The sequence below is a fragment of the Pseudorca crassidens genome, chromosome 19, assembly GCF_039906515.1.
Source record: "Pseudorca crassidens isolate mPseCra1 chromosome 19, mPseCra1.hap1, whole genome shotgun sequence".
NCBI lineage: Eukaryota > Metazoa > Chordata > Mammalia > Artiodactyla > Delphinidae > Pseudorca > Pseudorca crassidens.
The window spans coordinates 39,561,920-39,580,097 of NC_090314.1; the positions used below are offsets into that span (position 1 = coordinate 39,561,920).

General features: G+C 38.7%; 1 protein-coding gene across 9 annotated transcripts in view; it reads left to right on the top strand.

The window, feature by feature from the left end:
• Nucleotides 1–18,178, top strand: part of SPAG9 (sperm associated antigen 9) — a 142,788-nt gene that overhangs the window by 54,812 nt on the left and 69,798 nt on the right. For all 9 annotated transcript variants that reach the window (XM_067714780.1, XM_067714781.1, XM_067714786.1 and 6 more), the window contains one exon: nt 13,985–14,055. In XM_067714780.1, the coding sequence (XP_067570881.1) occupies nt 13,985–14,055 (71 nt within the window). The remainder of the gene's footprint in view (nt 1–13,984; nt 14,056–18,178) is intronic.

Genomic DNA, 18,178 nt, shown 5'->3' on the forward strand with positions numbered 1-18,178 from the left:
AAGATATAAACTATTCTTAAGCACCATGAAGTGACACGCCTTTGATAATTTAGAATGCCTTTTAGAAGGTTTTTAATGTGTGTTTACAAGCTAATGTATGAGTTAAGGTAACTCTAGTTGCTGTAGCAAACAAGCTGCAAAAGACATATATAATGATTCAGATGTTATGTTATTTCTTGTTCATGTGAAACTTCTTACTTTCTTTATATTGATTGATTGATTGATTGGCTGCACTGCGCGGGGCTTGTAGGATCTTACTTCCCAAACCAGGGATTGAACCCAGGCCACAACACTGAAAACGCTGAATCTTAACCACTGGACCGCCAGGGAATTTCCTCCCTATGTGAAATTTAAATTGGATGTTTCTGATACATGGGTGGCTCCTTTGGAGACACAGGCCCTTTCCAACTTTGCTCTGAGTTTGTCATACCTACATTGAGTTGGAGGAAGGGGAAAGAGAATGGAGGATTGTGTGTGGAAGGTTTTTATTGGGCCAGGCCTAGGAGTAGCACACATAGCTTTCACTTCTACTTCATTGGCTATATAACTCAGTTAGAAGCTCACTTACAGAGGCTGGGATATATAGTCTAGCTATGTGTCCCAAGAAAAAGAGAAACTGCTTTGGTTAGTATCGGCTAGTCTTTGCCTTAGCCTAACAGCCTTAGTAGGTGGTACATGATTTTGCTCAAGTGTTGAGGCAAGGGAGGGAATGTAACTAAAGCTTAGCAATCATGTGCCTATTCTTTCTACTGTGAATAACCTGAGGAAGAGAAGGTGAGGAAACTTTAATGAAAATATAGCATTTATGATTTGTACTCTCATCTGATTTTTTAATAACTTCAGGGTTACTCTGGTTTAATTTTTATTATTGCTTTAAAACTCTTCACTGAATATTCATTCATTTATTCAACAAACATTTACTAAGTGTTGAGATTTTCTTTTTTGTTCCCTTAACTTCCTGACTTTTACTTTAAAAAAATAGGTTACTGTTAAATTGAGATGCAATTTTCCGATGCTTATGTTAAGGAATAGACTTTGAATGACACTTCCTGCCCCTTTAAAAAAATGTAATTTCCATACCATAAAATCCACCATTTTAGAGTATACAATTCAGTGGTTTTTAGTATATTCATAAAGTTGTATGACTATCATCACCATCAAATTCTAGAACACCATCATTCCAAAAAGAAACACCATACCTGTTAGCACTCATGGTTCCTGGCTTTCCCTCAGCCCTTAGTACCCACTAATCTGCTTTCTGTCTCTATGGATTTGCCTATTCTGGAATTTGAAATCATATAATATATGGTCTTTTGTGACTGGCTTCTTTCGCTTAGCATAAGGTTCATCTACGTTTTAGCGTGTATCGTTACTTAATTCCTTTTTAAGACTTTTTAAGAATAATATTCCATTATATGGATATATACTACATTTTATGGCCACCCCCGACCCCTTTAATTGCCTGTTTATCCTGCTGGTCTCAGAACTAGAATCAACCAAAACTCTTCCTTGGCTGTCTGAAAGCCTACCTAGTTTTGTAGAGTTGAATACAGTGAACATCCACTTTGGGAAGATATCCCTTGGGTTTCTCATTGGCATCCTGATGTGTCTAGTTACTAGTTCATAAGTGGAGAAGTAGATAACTTAATATTTGAACTATCTTTGAATCATATTCTTTTGAATATGGTTGTCTACTAGTTAACTGGTAATATATTAGTGGTCTTGTTTTGATTTGTATAATACATCTGGATGTAACTATACAAAAGAAAAAACCTACTTAATTTGTGTGTGTGTGTGTGTGTCTGTGTTGGGTCTTTGTTGCTGCACACAGGCTTTCTCTAGTTGCAGTGAGTGGGGGCTACTCTTTGTTGCGGTGCGTGGGCTTCTCATTGCGGTGGTTTCTCTTGTTGCAGAGCATGGGCTCTAGGCACACGGGCTTCAGTAGTTGCAGCACATGGGCTCTAGCGTGTGCGGGCTTCAGTATTTGTGGTGTGTAGGCTCAGTAGTTGTGGCTCGTGGGCTCTAGAGTGCAGGCTTAGTAGTTGTGGTGCACTGGCTTAGTTGCTCCGTGGCATGTGAGATCTTCCCAGACCAGGGATTGAACCCATGTCCCCTGTATTGGCAGGTAGATTCTTAGCTCCTCTGCCACCAGGGAAGTCCCAAAACCTATTTAATTTTAATGGGATAGAGAAATAAATTATTTTAGGGCCTCGAGTAAGTAGACTAAGTAGTTGTACTGGAGTGAAGAGGAAGATGGAAGTATATAATACTTATTCTAGAGAAGCTTATTACCATTTCATTAATTTTGAAGTATAATTGACTTAAAATATATTAGTTTCAGGTTGCAGCATAATGATTTGATATTTTTATGTATCACAAAATGATCACCACTATAAGTCGTTACTGTCTGTCACCGTACAAACTTATTAAAATATTATTGACTATATTCTCTTTGTTATAATTACATCCCCATGACTTATTTATTTTATAACTGGAAGTTTGTACCTCTTAATCCCCTTCACTTATTTCACTCCTCCGCTACCACCCTTCCCTCTGGCAAGCAGTAGTTTATTCTCTGTATCTAAGAGTCTATTTCTGTTTTGTTATATTTCTTTTGTTTTTTAGATCCTACATATAAGTGAGATCATACGGTACTTGTCTTTCTCTGTCTATTTCACTTAGGGTAATATCCTTTTAGGTTCATTCATGTTGTCATAAATGGCAAGATTTCATTCTTTCTATGGCTGAGCAATATTCCACTTCATTCATTCATATATATATATATATATATATATATATATATATATATATATATATGCGCCACATCTTTATCCATTCATCTGTTAATGGGCACTTAGGTTGCTTCCATATCTTAGCTACTGTAAATAATGCTGCCATGGACATTAGGGTGCATATACCTTTTGGAATTAGTGTTTTCATTATCTTGAGATAAGTATTCATAAGTGAATTACTGGATTGTATGGTAGTTCTGTTTTTTATTTTTTGGGGAACCTCCGTACTGTTTTCCATAGTGGCTATACCAATTTACATTCCCATCAGCAGTATACAAGTGTTCTCTTTTCTCCACATCCTTTCCAACACTTATTTCTTTTCTTTTTGATAATAGTCAATTCTCACAGGTATGAAATGATGTCTCCTTGTGTTTTTTGGTTTTTTTTTTGCGGTACGCAGGCCTCTCACTGTTGTGGCCTCATAGCGTTGTGGTTGGAAAAGATACTTGATACGATTTCAGTTTTCTCAAATTTACCAGGGCTTGATTTGTGGCCCAAGATATGATCTATCCTGGATTATGTTCCATGAGCACTTGAGAAGAAAGTGTATTCTGTTGTTTTTGAATGGAATGTCCTATAAATATCAATTAAGTCCATCTTGTTTAATGTATCATTTAAAGCTTGTGTTTCCTTATTGATTTTCATTTTGGATGATCTGTCCATTGGTGAAAGTGGGGTGTTAGAGTCTCCTACTATGATTGTGTTACTGTCGATTTCCCCTTTTATGGCTGTTAACATTTGCCTTATGTATTGAGATGTTCCTATCTTGGGTGCATAAATATTTACAATTGTTATATCTTCTTCTTGGATTGATCCCTCGATCATTATGTAGTGTCGTCTTTGTCTCTTGTAATAGTCTTTATTTTAAAGTCTGTTTTGTCTGATATGAGAATTGTTACTCCAGCTTTCTTTTGGTTTCCATTTGCATGGAATATCTTTTTCCATCCCTTCACTTTCAGTCTGTATGTGTCCCTAGGTCTGAAGTGGGTCTCTTGTAGACAGCATATATACGGTCTTGTTTTTGTATCCATTCAGCCAGTCTATGTCTTTTGGTTGGAGCATTTAATCCATTTACGTTTAAGGTAGTTATCTGTATGTATGTTCCTTTTACCATTTTCTTAATTGTTTTGGGTTTGTTAATGTAGGTCTTTTCCTTCTCTTCTGTTTCCTGCCTAGAGAAGTTCCTTTAGCATTTGGTGTAAAGCTGGTTTGGTGGTGCTGAATTGTGTTAACTTTTGCTTGTCTGTAAAGGTTTTAATTTCTCCGTCGAATCTGAATGAGATCCTTGCTGGGTAGAGTAATCTTGGTTGTCAGTTTTTCCCTTTCTTCACTTCAAATATGTGCTGCCACTCCCTTCTGGCTTGCAGAGTTTCTGTTGAAAGATCAGCTGTTAACCTTATGGGGATTCCCTTGTATGTTATTTGTTGCTTTTCCCATGCTGCTTTTAATATTTTTTCTTTGTATTTAATTTTTGATAGTTTGATTAATATGTATCTTGGTGTGTTTCTCCTTGGATTTATCCTGTATGGGACTCTGCGCTTTCTGGAGTTGATTGACTATTTCCTTTCCCATGTTAGGGAAGTTTTCAACTATAATCTCTTCAAATATTTTCTCAGTCCCTTTTTTTTTTCTCTTCTTCTTCTGGGACCCCTATAATTCGCGTGTTGGTGCATTTAATGTTGTCCCAGAGGTCTCTGAGACTGTCCTCTATTCTTTTCATTCTTTTTTCTTTATGCTGCTCTGTGGTAGTTATTTCCACTATTTTATCTTACAGGTCACTTATCCATTCTTCTGCCTCAGTTATTCTGCTATTGATTCCTTCTAGAGAATTTTTAATTTCATTTATTGTGTTGTTCATCATTGTTTGTTTGCTTTTTAGTTCTTCTAGGTCCTTGTTAAACTTTTCTTGTATTTTCTCCATTCTATTTCCAAGATTTTGGATCATCTTTACTATCATTACCTGAATTCTTTTTCAGGCAGACTGCCTGTTTCCTCTTCATTTGTTTGGTCTGGTGGGGTTTTTTTACCTTGATGCTTCATCTGCTGTGTATTTCTCTGTCTTCCCATTTTGCTTAACTTACTTTGTTTGGGGTCTCATTTTTGCAGGCTGCAGGTTCGTAGTTCCCATTGCTTTCTTTGGTGTCTGCCCCCAGTGCGAAATGTTGGTTCAGTGAGTTGTGTAGGCTTCCTGGTTGAGGGTACTGGTGCCTGTTTTCTGCTGGATGAGGCTGGAACTTGTCTTTCTGGTGAGCAGGACCGTGTCCAGTGGTGTGTTTTGGGGTGTCTGTGAACTTATTATGATTTTAGGCAGCCTCTCTGCTAATGGGTGGTGGTGTGTTCCTGTCTTGCTTAGTTGTTTGGCATAGGGTGTCCAGCACTGTACCTTGCTGGTTGTTGAGTGGAGGTTGGTCTTAACGTCGAGATGGAGATCTGTGGGAGAGCTTTTGCCATTTGATATTACGTGGAGCTGGGAGGTCTCTGGTGGACCAATGTCCTGATCTCGGCTCTCCCACCTCAGAGGCACAGGCCTGACACCCTGCCGGAGCACCAAGACCCTGTCAGTCACATGGCTCAGAAGCAGAGGGATAAAAAAAGAAAGAAAAAACTTAAATGGAATAAAATAAAACATAATTCTTAAAAGTAAAAAATATTAAAAAGTAAGAAAAGAAAAATCAAACAAACAAAACGGACAGACAGAACCCTAGGACAAATGGTAAAAGCAAAGCTATACAGACAAAATCACACAAAGAAGCATACACATACACACAAAAAGAGAAAAAGTAAAAAAAATATATATATATATCCTTGCTCCCAAAGTCCACCGCCTCACTGTTGGGTTGATTCGTTGTCTGTATTCCGCACATGCAGGGTACATCAAGTTGATTGTGGAGATTTAATCCGCTGCTCCTGAGGCTTTTGGGAGAAATTTCCGTTTCTCTTATTTGTTCACACAGCTCTTGGGGTTCAGCTTTGGATTTGGCCCCGCCTCTGTGTGTAGGTCGCCACAGGGCATCTGTTCCCTGCCCAGACAGGACGGGGTTAAAGGAGCAGCTGATTAGGGGGCTCTGGCTTACTCAGGCTCTGGGGAGGGAGAGGTATGGAATGCGGGGCGAGCCTGTGGCGGCAGAGGACGGCATGACGTTGCACCAGCCTGAGGCACGGTGTGTGTTCTCCTGGGGAAGTTGTCTGTGGATCATGGGACCCTGGCATGGCGGACAACACAGGCTCCCAGGAGGGGAGGTGTGGATAGTGACCTGTGCTTATACACAGGCTTCTTGGTGGCTGCAGCAGCAGCCTTAGCATTTCATGCCCATCTCTGGTGTCCGAGCTCATAGCCGCGTCTTGCGCCCATCTCTGGAGCTTGTTTAGGTGGTGCTCTGAATCCCCTCTCCTCACGCACCCCAAACAGTGGTCTCTTGCTTCTTAGGCAGTTCCAGACTTTTTCCCGGACTCCCTTCCTGCTAGCTGTGGCGCACTAGCCCCTTTCAGGCTGTGTTCACGTGGCCAACCGCAGTCCTCTCCCTGGGATCTGACCTCCGAAGCCGGAGCCTCAGCTCCCAGCCGCCCTGGCGAGTGAGCAAACAAGTCTCTGAGGCTAGTGAATGCTGGTCAGCTCTGATCCCTTTTGCGGGAATCTCTCCGCTCTTCCCTCTGCACCCCTTTTGCTGCGCTCTCCTCCGTGGTTCCAAAGCTTCCCCCCGCCCACCCCCATCTCTGCCAATGAAGTGGCTTCCTAGTGTGTGGAAACTTTTCCTCCTTCACAGTTCCTTCCCAGAGGTGCAGGTCTTGTCCCTATTCTGTTTTTCCTTTTTTTCTTTTGCCCTACCCAGGGACGTGGGGACATCTGAGGTGTTCTGCCAGCGTTCAGTAGGTGTTTTGTAGTTGTTCCACATGTAGATGTATTTGTGGGGAGGAAGGTGATCTCCACGTCTCACTCCTCCGCCATCTTGAAGGTCCCTATTTCCACTCTAATCTTTATTATTTCCTTCTTTCTCTTCACATTGGTTTTTGTTTTTCTTTTTCCAGTTCCTTTAGGTGTAAGATTATATTGTTTATTTGAGATTTTTCTTGTTTCTTGAATTTCCCTCTTAGAACTATTTTTGCTGTCTCCCATAGATTTTGGAATGTTATGTTTCCATTTTCAGGTCTTGGAATATTATGTTTCCATTTTCATTACTTCCTCTTTGATTTCTTCATTGACCCATTGGTTGCTTAGTAGCATTTGTTTAGCTTCCACATGTTTGTATTTTTTGTGGTTTTTTTCTTGTAGTTGATTTCAAGTCTCATAGCACTGTGGTTGGAAAAGCGGCTTGATACGACTTCAGTGTTTTTAAGTTTACTGAGACTTGTTTTGTGGCATAACACGTGATCTATCCTGGAGAATGTTTCATGTGCAGTTGAAGAGAGTGCACAGTTTCTGCAGCTTTTGGGTGGAACATTCTTAAAAACATAGTTACAGGTGAGAGAAAATCAGAATACAACAGTGATGCATCAGACTAATAGGCTGATGTAAAGTACAGTGTTGTCAGTTCTAGTTTTAGCCTGGATCTTTTGCTGCCTTAAAAAATAAAATTAGTTGTGTTGAATACTGTAATAGGTAACATGTATTCATACAGAAAGCTGAGAGAGAGCTTGATTTAAGTGTACTTGTGATTTATTTTGTATTAAGAACAGTGAAAATATGGAAATCATCTGTCAGCATAGAAGTTTGTAATATGCAGCAGTACTGACTGAAAATATTTGTAGATTAAGAAAATTAACTTTAGTGCTTAGATGAGATGATGAGCATTTCAGGCTTTTAGTTTTAAGACTGTAGCACTTATGAAAATAACAGGAATAAACTGTGGTGCATCCATACAGTGGAATATTTTTCAGTGCTAAAAGCAGTGATGTATCAAGCCCTGAAAACACATGGAAGAACCTCAAAAAGATATGGCAGAGTAAAAGAAGCCAATCTGAAAAAGGCAAAACTATAGAGACAGTAAAAAGATAAGTGTTACCATGGTTAAAATGGACAGTGGGCGGGAGTGAGGGAGGGAGGGAGGGATGAATATGTGGCAAACAGAGGATTTTTAAGGCAATGAAACTACTCTGTATGAAACTAATGGTGGATACATGTCATTATGTATGTGTCCAAATCTATAGAATATTCAACACAAAGAGTTAATCCTGATGTAAACTTTAGTGTTTGGGTGATTATGATGTGTCAGTGTAGGTTTACTGACTGTAATATATGTACCACACTGGTGTGGGATGTAGATAGTGGGGGAAGATATGGGTGTGTGGCGGCAGGGGTGTATGGAAACTGTACTTTCATTTTTTTCTGTGAACCATAAACTGCTCTAAAAAATAAAATCTATTGAAAACAATAACAGTCAGGGGCAAGTCACATGTAACCATATGTGGTTTGCATGTGTTAAATGCCCTTTCTTGTATGATACAGGCTTGCTAAGAAATAATACAGATATAGATAATTTATATGAGATTAGTAAATATATGAAATGGTTGATTAGAGAATGGGTTGATAGTTTATCAAGTTTATTTTTGAGGTGAAAGTAAGACTATGATGCCAAATGGAAATAAGTAGAACGTTAAGTCTAATGGATTAAAAAGCTGTGAATGGAGGATTAAGGAATTATCGATAGAAATAATACAAAATGCTTAAGGGGACAGAGTGATTAATAGAAATTTAAGAAATTTTTGTAGGTTTCTACAAAAATTTATTAGTTTTGTAGCCAGTTTGAACAATGATCATGTTCATTTAGGTAAATGGTAGGAGATTTCCGGCAATTAGTGGTATTTTGGGGCTTTATGTCTTTCCCACATTCTTACGATTAAGTAGTACATTACAACAAAGCTACACAAACCAACGTCGGTTAGCAAGCTGCCATAAAGTCAGTCAGGACCTGTTTCTATGAGCTACAAGCTCAGCTGTCTGTCCCAAGTCAATTGATAAACATTGTGTATAAAAGCTTCTCTCAAAGGTTAACTTAATGATATTTATCAATAGTTCTTGTAGGGCTGCCATAACAAAATACCACAGACTGGGTGGCTTAAATTACAGAAATTAATTTTCTCACAGTTCTAAAGGCTGGAAAGTGCTGGCAGGTTTGGTTTCTTCTGAGACCACTCTCCCTGGGTTGCAGATGGCCGCCTTCTCTCTGTGTTCTCACAGGACCTTTTCTCTGTGCATGTGTGGGGAGAAAGAGCTCTGTTATCATTTCCTTTTCTTAAAAAAAGATACCAGTCCTATTGAGTTAGGACCCTATCTTTATGATCTCATTTAACCTTAATTACCTTTTTATTTTATTTTTATTTATTTATTTTTTTGGCTGTGCTGCGCAGCTTGTGGGATCTTAGTTCCCCGACCAGGAATTGCACCCAGGCTTCAGCAGTGAGCAAGTCCTAACCCTGGACCACCAGGGAATTCCCCTTAATTACCTTTTGAAAGCCCTGTTTACAAACATAGTTACATTGGTTAGGGGTTCAACGTATGAATTTGGGTCGGAGACAATTCAGTCTGTAACAGTTGGGTGGGGAGACAAGAATTCTCCATGGGAACAAAAGTGGTGTGGCTTGACACATCTGATCCTGAAGGGTCTTGTAGGCCAGAGTAAGGACTCCCTCCCTCACTCCTTCCTTTCTTTCTTTCTGTCACGGGAAGCTGTTGAAGGGTTTTGAGCAGTCAGTCACTATCTGACTCCAGCCAGGTTACCATTTAAACACAGGGGAGCAGAGACTAGAGCAGAAACACTAGTCAGGAGATAATTGTAATAATCCAGGCAAGAGATGATGTCTTATATCAAGGTGGGAGTGATAGAAGTGGTAAAAAGTTGTCAGAGGGCTTCCCTGGTGGCACAGTGGTTGAGAGTACGCCTGCCGATGCAGGGGACACGGGTTTGTGCCCCGGTCTGGGAAGATCCCACATGCCGTGGAGCGGCTGGGCCTGTGAGCCATGGCCGCTGAGCCTGCGCGTCCGGAGCCTGTGCTCCGCAACGGGAGAGGCCACAACAGTGAGAGGCCCGCGTACCGCAAAAAAAAAAAAAAAAAGTTGTCAGATTCTAGATTTATTTTGAAGGTAAACTGGACAGAATTTGCTGATGGATTGCAGTGTGGGAAAAGAGAAGAGCAAAAGGATAGTTGCAAGATTTTTGCCTGAGTAAGAAGATTATGGGAAAGAGCAGGTTTGGGAGAGAAAATCAGTTCGTTTTGACTTTGTAGACATCTTAGTGACATCATACTATGCATTGTTTTATATTTTTAAATTTCAGATATAGCAGTAACATTCAACATCCTTCCATTAAGTTCTAGGCACCATCCCATGTCAGCATTTATGATAATACTGCATTCATTTTATTTTTTTTTACTTTTTAATTTTATTTTATTTTGTGTGGTACACGGGCCTCTCACTGTTGTGGCCTCTCCCTTTGCGGAGCACAGGCTCCGGACGCGCAGGCTCAGCGGCCATGGCTCACGGGCCCAGCCTCTCCGCCGCATGTGGGACCTTCCCGGACCGGGGCCACGAACCCATGTCCCCTGCATTGGTAGGCGGACTCTCGACCACTGCGCCACCAGGGAAGCCCAATACTGCATTCATTTTAACGGTACCTTTAATTGTTGTATTTGAAAGACACAGGTGTGTGAGGTCCTGTTCTAGGCCCTTTTCAAATGAATAGTAACAGTGGGTCAAAGGATATACACATTGCTTATTTTAATACATATCACCAATGTGACCTTCAAAAGAGTAATTCCAATTTATCCTCCAATGATGGCAATCATTTTTTCTTTCTTTCTTTTTTAAATTATTATTTTTTTGGCTGCATTGGGTCTTTGTTGCTGCACGTGGGCTTTCTCTAGTTGCAGCGAGTGGGAGCTACTCTTTGTTGCGGTGCACAGGCTTCTCGTTGCGGTGGCTTCTCTTGTGGAGCACGGGCTGTAGGTTCACGGGCTTCAGTAGTTGTAGCACACGGGCTCAGCAGTTGTGGCTCGCGGGCTGTAGAGTGCAGGCTCAGTAGTTGTGGCACATGGGCTTAGTTGCTCCGTGACATGTGGGATCTTCCTGGACCAGGGCTTGAACCAGTGTCCCCTGCATTGGCAGGCGGATTCTTAACCACTGCGCCACCAGGGAAGCCCTATTTCTTTTTATAATTCTCCAATCTGGTAACATTTTTTCCTCATCTCCCTGTACATTTTTATGATGAATCAATACAGCTTATTTGTTATGGTTCTGAATAGTCTGTTTAAATCCTGCGCTATATGTTGAATTTATAGGAGTTCTTGGAGAACATAAAGAATGATGAGTATTCAAGCCAAGGAAAATGCTTGTGTGAATGGGTACACATTATGTTTGGACTGGGGTGGGGTTGGGCTGTATACACAGTAAATTCATCAGGTCATAACTCCTCCCCAAAGGTAACCACTATCCTGACTTCTAACACATTAGATTAGTTTTAGATTAGTTATGTATGTATATGAACTTTGTATTCTTTTGCTTCTGCTTCTTTTCCTCAATATCCTGTTCGTGAGATTTGTCCATGATGTTTTGTACAGCAATAATTTCCTCATTCTCATTATTAGATAGTATTCCAGTGCATGAATATTTATCCATTTTGCTGTTGGTGGATATTTGGGTTGATTCCAGGTTGGGGCACAAATAGTGCTGCTTTGAGTATTGTCTTAAATGTCTTTTGGTGGACACGTAGACATATTTCATAGTAATGAACTTGTTTTGTCACAGGGTTGGCAAATATTAACTTTATTAAATCTTGCCAGTTTTCAAATTGGGTGTACCAATTTATACTCCCACCAGCAGTGTATAAAAGTTCCTTACCAGAACTTGTTCCTTACCAACAATGTTTTTCATTTTAGCTATTCTGACAAGTATGTAGTAGTGTTGCATTTTGTTTTTTTACTTTTTTGTTTGTTTGTTTGCCATGCCACCTGGCTTATGGGATCTTAGTTCCCCGACCAGGGATCAAACCCGGGCCCTCGGCAGTGAGAGCACAGAGTTCTAACCATTAGACCACCTGGGAATTCCCACATTTGGGCTTTAATATGCATTTCATCATGATTAATAAAGTTGGGTACATATTTTACTTGGCAGTTTGATACCTTTGAGTTTTGTAGTATCTGTGATTAGGTTCTTTCCAGACAGAGGGGTTTTTATTTCAAGTAATAAAGGAGTACTCTCTATACTTTTTTTCCCCAAAGTGAAATTTTAAAGTTGACTCCAATATATAAAACAAATTAAAAGAGTATCTCTTGAGAGGCAGAATACCATGGTAATTAAAAGCTGATTCTGGATCTAGTCTCTTCCATTAGGAATTGTAGTTTTGCCATTTACTAGCTTTGTGAATTTGGGCAAGTTACTTAACCCCTATTTACTTCAGTTTCGTTATCTCTAAAATGAAATGTATTAAACTTTCGTCATAAGGTTAATGTCAGGCTCAAGTTAGTTAATATAAAGTACGTAGGACAGTGCATGTTACCTAACAAGTACTATATAATGTTAGCTGTTAGTAGTAGTGGTAGTGATGGTGATATAAATTTATCTTATGAATTTATACCAAGTTAGTTGACAAGAGTAAGGGGGCTCTACTGTTGAGCACAAATTTGAAATTGAGGGTTATGGATGATAGTTGGAATTTTATTTTAGTCTCAGCCTTTTTTTGTTTTGGTTGCACAATACCAGGAAAATTTTGATTCACACAGATGAGCAATTAAAGATACTTACAGTTCACTCAGTAGCTTTAGGATTATGCTTTTAGATTAATTTAATTGGTAAGTTGCTTGGATTTCCTGTTTTTAAATAAAAATCACAGAAGCTGCACTAAAATTTATTATGGTTTCAGTATGCTGCCTTATAGGTTTGCTTTTTATTGCTTTCAACCACAAGATAAGATGAGCAGCCCATGTCCTCAAGCCTTGCCTGGCACAATAAAGTGTGACTATGGATACTGTAGTGTGTTTACTCACTGTTGCAAATTTAATGAGCCAACACATAGGCTTGATTAGAAACAAATCAAAAGTCAAAGCTACAGGTTTCCTAATTAATGGTATATTTTCAATATATTCAAAGAAAGCTACACAAACCAAAAATGAGTTTACCAGGCAGCACAAGTTATGTGATATATGGTGTCTGGTGTGTTAGTATTAGGCATATGAAAACATTCATGCATGTGCTGTTACAGTTCATAGTAGTTACTTCTACAGCCAGCTGGCACAGTCACTGGCTGTCACTTACAAACAGCCTTGCATGTTTATAGCTAGCTGACCCTTATACCAAGAGACCATTTACAACTGCTCTCATGCTTTCAGACAGACTTAAATGAGTATCTTGACAAGCTCCTTTAGCACCAGCTTTACTTCTCCCCAGCAGACTGTCTCCCACTGCTCCTTAGCCAGTATGGGCTCCTCCAGGCTGGCTGGTCTCCCCTCTTCCTTGCCACCTCCACGGTTTTGTGTTCCGTTCTCTGTGATAACAGTGCCTGCCTGCTCTACTGTCATCACTACCTATCTTGGGTACTATCTTCGTGGTCCTGCTTGGATTCCATCTTCTCTCAGAATCACTCCTCTCTGATACCATTCTCTCCTGTGAAATCCTGTTCTGAAATTCTATATCTTGGGATCTTAAAAACTTTTTTTTAAAGTATCAAAGTTGTGCTCCATGAGCCATGTAGTGGCTCACACAAACTCCATCAGCAGAGGGAGCTAAATAAAAGAAGATGAGTCCCTGAAATTAAGACCTGAAGTAGAGAAAGTACTTATAAATAGTGACGTGTTCACATACTGCTCAGTAGTGAAAAAGAGCTGGAATAATATTAGAAATCAATGATTTGGACCCTAGTCCCAGGTTATAACTTCTATGAGGAGATTTGTAAAGTGTTTTTTCAAGAGGTAATTCTATATCATGTTAAAAACCTACTTACATGGGGGATGACCTGATAAACATATACATATTAGGAGAAGCAATCAGATGTTTAGTTTTTTAAAAAATTCTGTTTATTCCTTCTCCAAAAGTTTTATTAAGGATGATGAAATGAGGTCACTAGCTTTGTGAAGAATTTCATATGGAGCAATGAGTCCTGAAGTTATCAAGGATTATGGATAACCCATTCCAAGTTTTAAAGATAGAATTTTCAAGTAAATTTCTTATATTTTGTTTTGATTAAGTGTATGTATCTTAATTTCAGTTAGCAGACTTGAAGAAAGAGAAGCAGAACTGAAGAAGGAATATAATGCATTACATCAAAGACACACAGAGGTGGGTTTCTAGGTTGTTCTTACCATGCTAATATTGAGATACAGAAATTAACCTTAGAAAATGTGTCTTAATTTCTCTTTGAAAATCAGCTAGTATAATCCTTGGGGATTATTTTGAGAAGACTTTAAATTTCATGTAGCATGTACTTAGTTACCAAATGTTGACTTTTAATGTCTTTTATCTGGCATTAAGTTTTCATGTGGTGAATTAGTGTTACACAGAATATTGTAATTATTAAGGCAGTTCCAATACTTGTGTCTTTGGCTGGTTAAGTAAAAACTTAATGTGTGCATAATAAAAAGTATACGTGGTACTAATATGAGAGAATAGATATAATTTGTTTTGTTACCTGTTGGGAAATGATGGATTGGTAAATTGTTGGTCAGAGTCTCTACATTTATAATACAGTATAAAGGACTTATTTGCATCAAGCTCATAACAAATAACAAACAAATTATAATGTCTTAAAATGACTCTAAAACAGGTTTTCTGCATGAAATTTCAGTATTTTAGATGAACAACTCTAGCACATAATCTCTTCAAAGCAATTTAGAAAATGTACTTGAGGGTTTTTTAACCTTCTTTTTATGATTTTCTGTCAGCCTTTTATATGTTTCCTTTGTTTCTTTCTATCTCCTTAATGTGAAAATTGTTGCTGTGTATCATGGTCATTCTGGGGTTCACATACCTAAATAAATAGAATTTTCATAGATGCATGCACTGTTACCTGAAAAAAATAATTGCTCTCTTTCCCTTTCTAGTCCAGTCTTTCCCATGATACAGATGGTTCCAGTCTTCAGCTTCCATTTTCCTTTCACTAGTTTGGGTGATCTCTTATCCTGCCTCTGGTAGGGGCCTATATTGTTGCTTTTAAGGAATGTAAAACCCCACCGCACTCAGTTTCATTTGCTTTGGAGACTAGTGTTCTTAACACTTTCTTGGGGAGGTGTTGGAATTTCTTCCTGACGTGTGAGGTTTGATTATTACTGTTTTTTTTTTTTTTTTTTTTTCCGGTACGCGGGCCTCCCACTGCTGTAGCCTCTCCCGTTGCGGAGCACAGGCTCCGGACGCGCAGGCTCAGCGGCCATGGCTCACGGGCCCAGCCGCTCCGCGGCATGTGGGATCTTCTCGGACCGGGGCACGAACCCGTGTCCCCTGCATCGGCAGGCGGACTCCCAACCACTGCGCCACCAGGGAAGCCCTGATTATTACTGTTTTAACTTACATAACCACACACTAAGCATGAAGTGTCACAGAATTGATATATAGTGGTGGAGGAAAAAGATTGGCCACAGAGGGCTGGAACCATAGAGCTCTTGAAAAACAGGAACAGCTTACATAGCAGCCTTTTCAGTATGTAAAAAATAACCACATTTTAATAAGACAGGTACTTGGTAGATATTAAGACTGTTAAAGAACAATTGATTGTAAACGTCTATTGTTGGTTCTTTTCACACCATTCAATTCAGTGCCTGAACAATGCCCTGTACTGGTAGTGCTTATCAATGCTGATAATTATAAGCATGTTTGGGGGAGTAGGTTTATGTGCCATAAATAGTTGATAGTGATGAATAATGAATAGTCATTTTGTTTTTTCACTGAAGTTTTAACCTTTGTAATAGTTGAGGATTGTTAAATTGAAATATGTATAAAATATGCAGTCTAGAAAAAAAATCATTGTAAAGTGAAATTTCATATTTTCTCTCATATACGTATTTAGCAAAAGTGAAGATGTGTTCCAGCAGAAAAAGCAACCTGACATCTTAATTTCAAATGAAAAGATATAATAATTTTTCTATTTCTGATCCTTCAGAGAAGGACAGCCCAGGAAGAAGAAAAGATCTCAGGAAATTCCTAAATACCAAGGCAGAGATTTGGGTCTCTCTAGTAACCAAGGCAGATCTTACATGTAGCATTTTCATAGGGTCCCCACCCTTAGTCCTAAGCAGCTTCTATCCTCTGCCCTGATAGGCTCTCTGTATTTCGTTCTGCCTCAAGGAAGGTTTATATAACACAGATATGGCTGCTTTAAAATGTGGGTCTTTTCTATTCTAGCCCACATTTTTCTGTGTTTATACAGCTGTACTAGAAATACAATTCAATTAGCAATTATAAATAGCTATCCAATGCTAAAGAACTAGGTGTCCTTTAAAGGTAAATTCTGAAAACCTTCAGGGAAAGGAAGTCTGAAGGATTTAACCTTAATCTTTCCACTGTTACTTCTAACTAAGGTAACCTTTGTTATAGGCTACAAAAAAGTTGTTTAAAAGCACCTTTTATCAAAAGCATTGTTTGCTGCTTAAGAGAAATCTCTGGCTCTTTTTGTAATGTGAATAACTGTTCTCTAATTAACTTCAAAATTTTATACACATTACTGAATTTGTTTGAAAGAAGACATATCTTGAAGAGGGCATTGGAGGAAATATACATACTGTTATACTAATCACTAAAAACTTGAACCCCGGTCTTACATCAGGGACTGTTTAAATGCATTTTCATCTCATCCTCTGAGTAAATTCTTATAATCCACCCCCATTTTACAGATTGAAGCTTAGAAAGAGAAGATGGAGTGATTTGTCCCAAATTCCATGCTAGTATGTGACTGGATTTGAACCTGGGTCTGTCTGATTCCCTTGCCTGAATTTTCAATAATGCTTTTAGGTTATGAAACACATGGACGTTAAATGCACTAGAAAATTTTCTTTGCCTCTTTGTTTTATGCCATCTCAACCACTTTAAGAATAGTGGCTTTGTGGATATACTTAAAGGATTTTGAGCTGCATATGGAAGGATTCAAGGCCAACAGAACTAAAAGGATTCATGCCACTTGTCTTCAAAACCTCTATTTTTACCTTGCTTTTCTAATAACTATTGCCTTGCATTTCAGTTTTAGCCAAAGTTGACAGTCAACCTCTGCTGTGAAGATTTCTCTAAGTGGGAGGGGAGTTGGGATGTTCTAAACAGTGTGCTTGGGACCCTTCTTCATGACTCCAGCTACTTGTTGCTGAATTGACTCCTGGATATGTGTGAATTAATGTTAATTAATTTTCCGGAGAAAATTGAGAGTTACCATTCTGAGATAAGGAGGGATGGGGCTGGTGGACCCAATAGTAGGTTATCTAAAGCATATGCTATTTTACTCTACCTCTTTTTTCTACCTGGCAGCATTGCCCCCTACTCAGTTTTTTATTAAAAACAACCTGAGCTACTCTGTGAAGCCCTGTAATTAAAACTTAAATTTTTATGTACAATTTATTATTTCTTCTTTTTTGTGCATATATAGAATATAGTGCATATTTTATTTCAGACATCAGGAAATGCTTTAGGATGTGGGGTTTTCTTGTGGGAGTGAGGAAGAAAGGACAATGAACTTATTGCCTGCCTCCAGAATTGACTGAAAGGACAGATACAGCATGAGTCCTGTAATGCTTAACTACTCTGATGACTGAGTCAGATGGACCTGAGTTCTGGCCACAAAGCCAACTAGCTGACAGAGCACAGTTAATCATTAACTAGCTGGTCAAGTTGGGCAAATTATTTTAACCTCCTTAAACTGGAGTTTATCTAGCAAATCATATTGTTGTTGTGAGGATTAATTGAAACAATGTACATGCACTGGCTGATTTGTAGTTGGTGCTCAATAAATATTAGCTGCCATTTTGTTGTTGTTGTTCTGTCCTATTAAGTGTTAGTTTAATTGGGTTGAAACCAATTTCATTATGTAGACCATTTTGGAATGTCAGAAATAGTTACTTGGGTCAGTCATTTGAAGAAGGTTTGGAATTCAACATCTTCTAAATTAAAAAATTTTTAACGTATTCATTTAAGACAAGAATCAATCTATAGAATGCATTATTTGGGGTAGAACTGATTCTGTATCTTTGCATTTTATTTAATCTTTTTATTTGTCTATATTGAATAAATATCAATAGATTATTATAAAAGCAGTCTAGGGGAGATTTCTATTCATTTGAATGCTTAAAGAAACTTAGATTCTTCCATTTGAACGAATCAAATTCATACAATCACTATCCATTATAAAAGAATTTGACTTAGATTTTCTCAGATCTTTTGAAAATTTAAATTGGTGTCTATTTGGCCCAACCATCACTTTGTTATACTA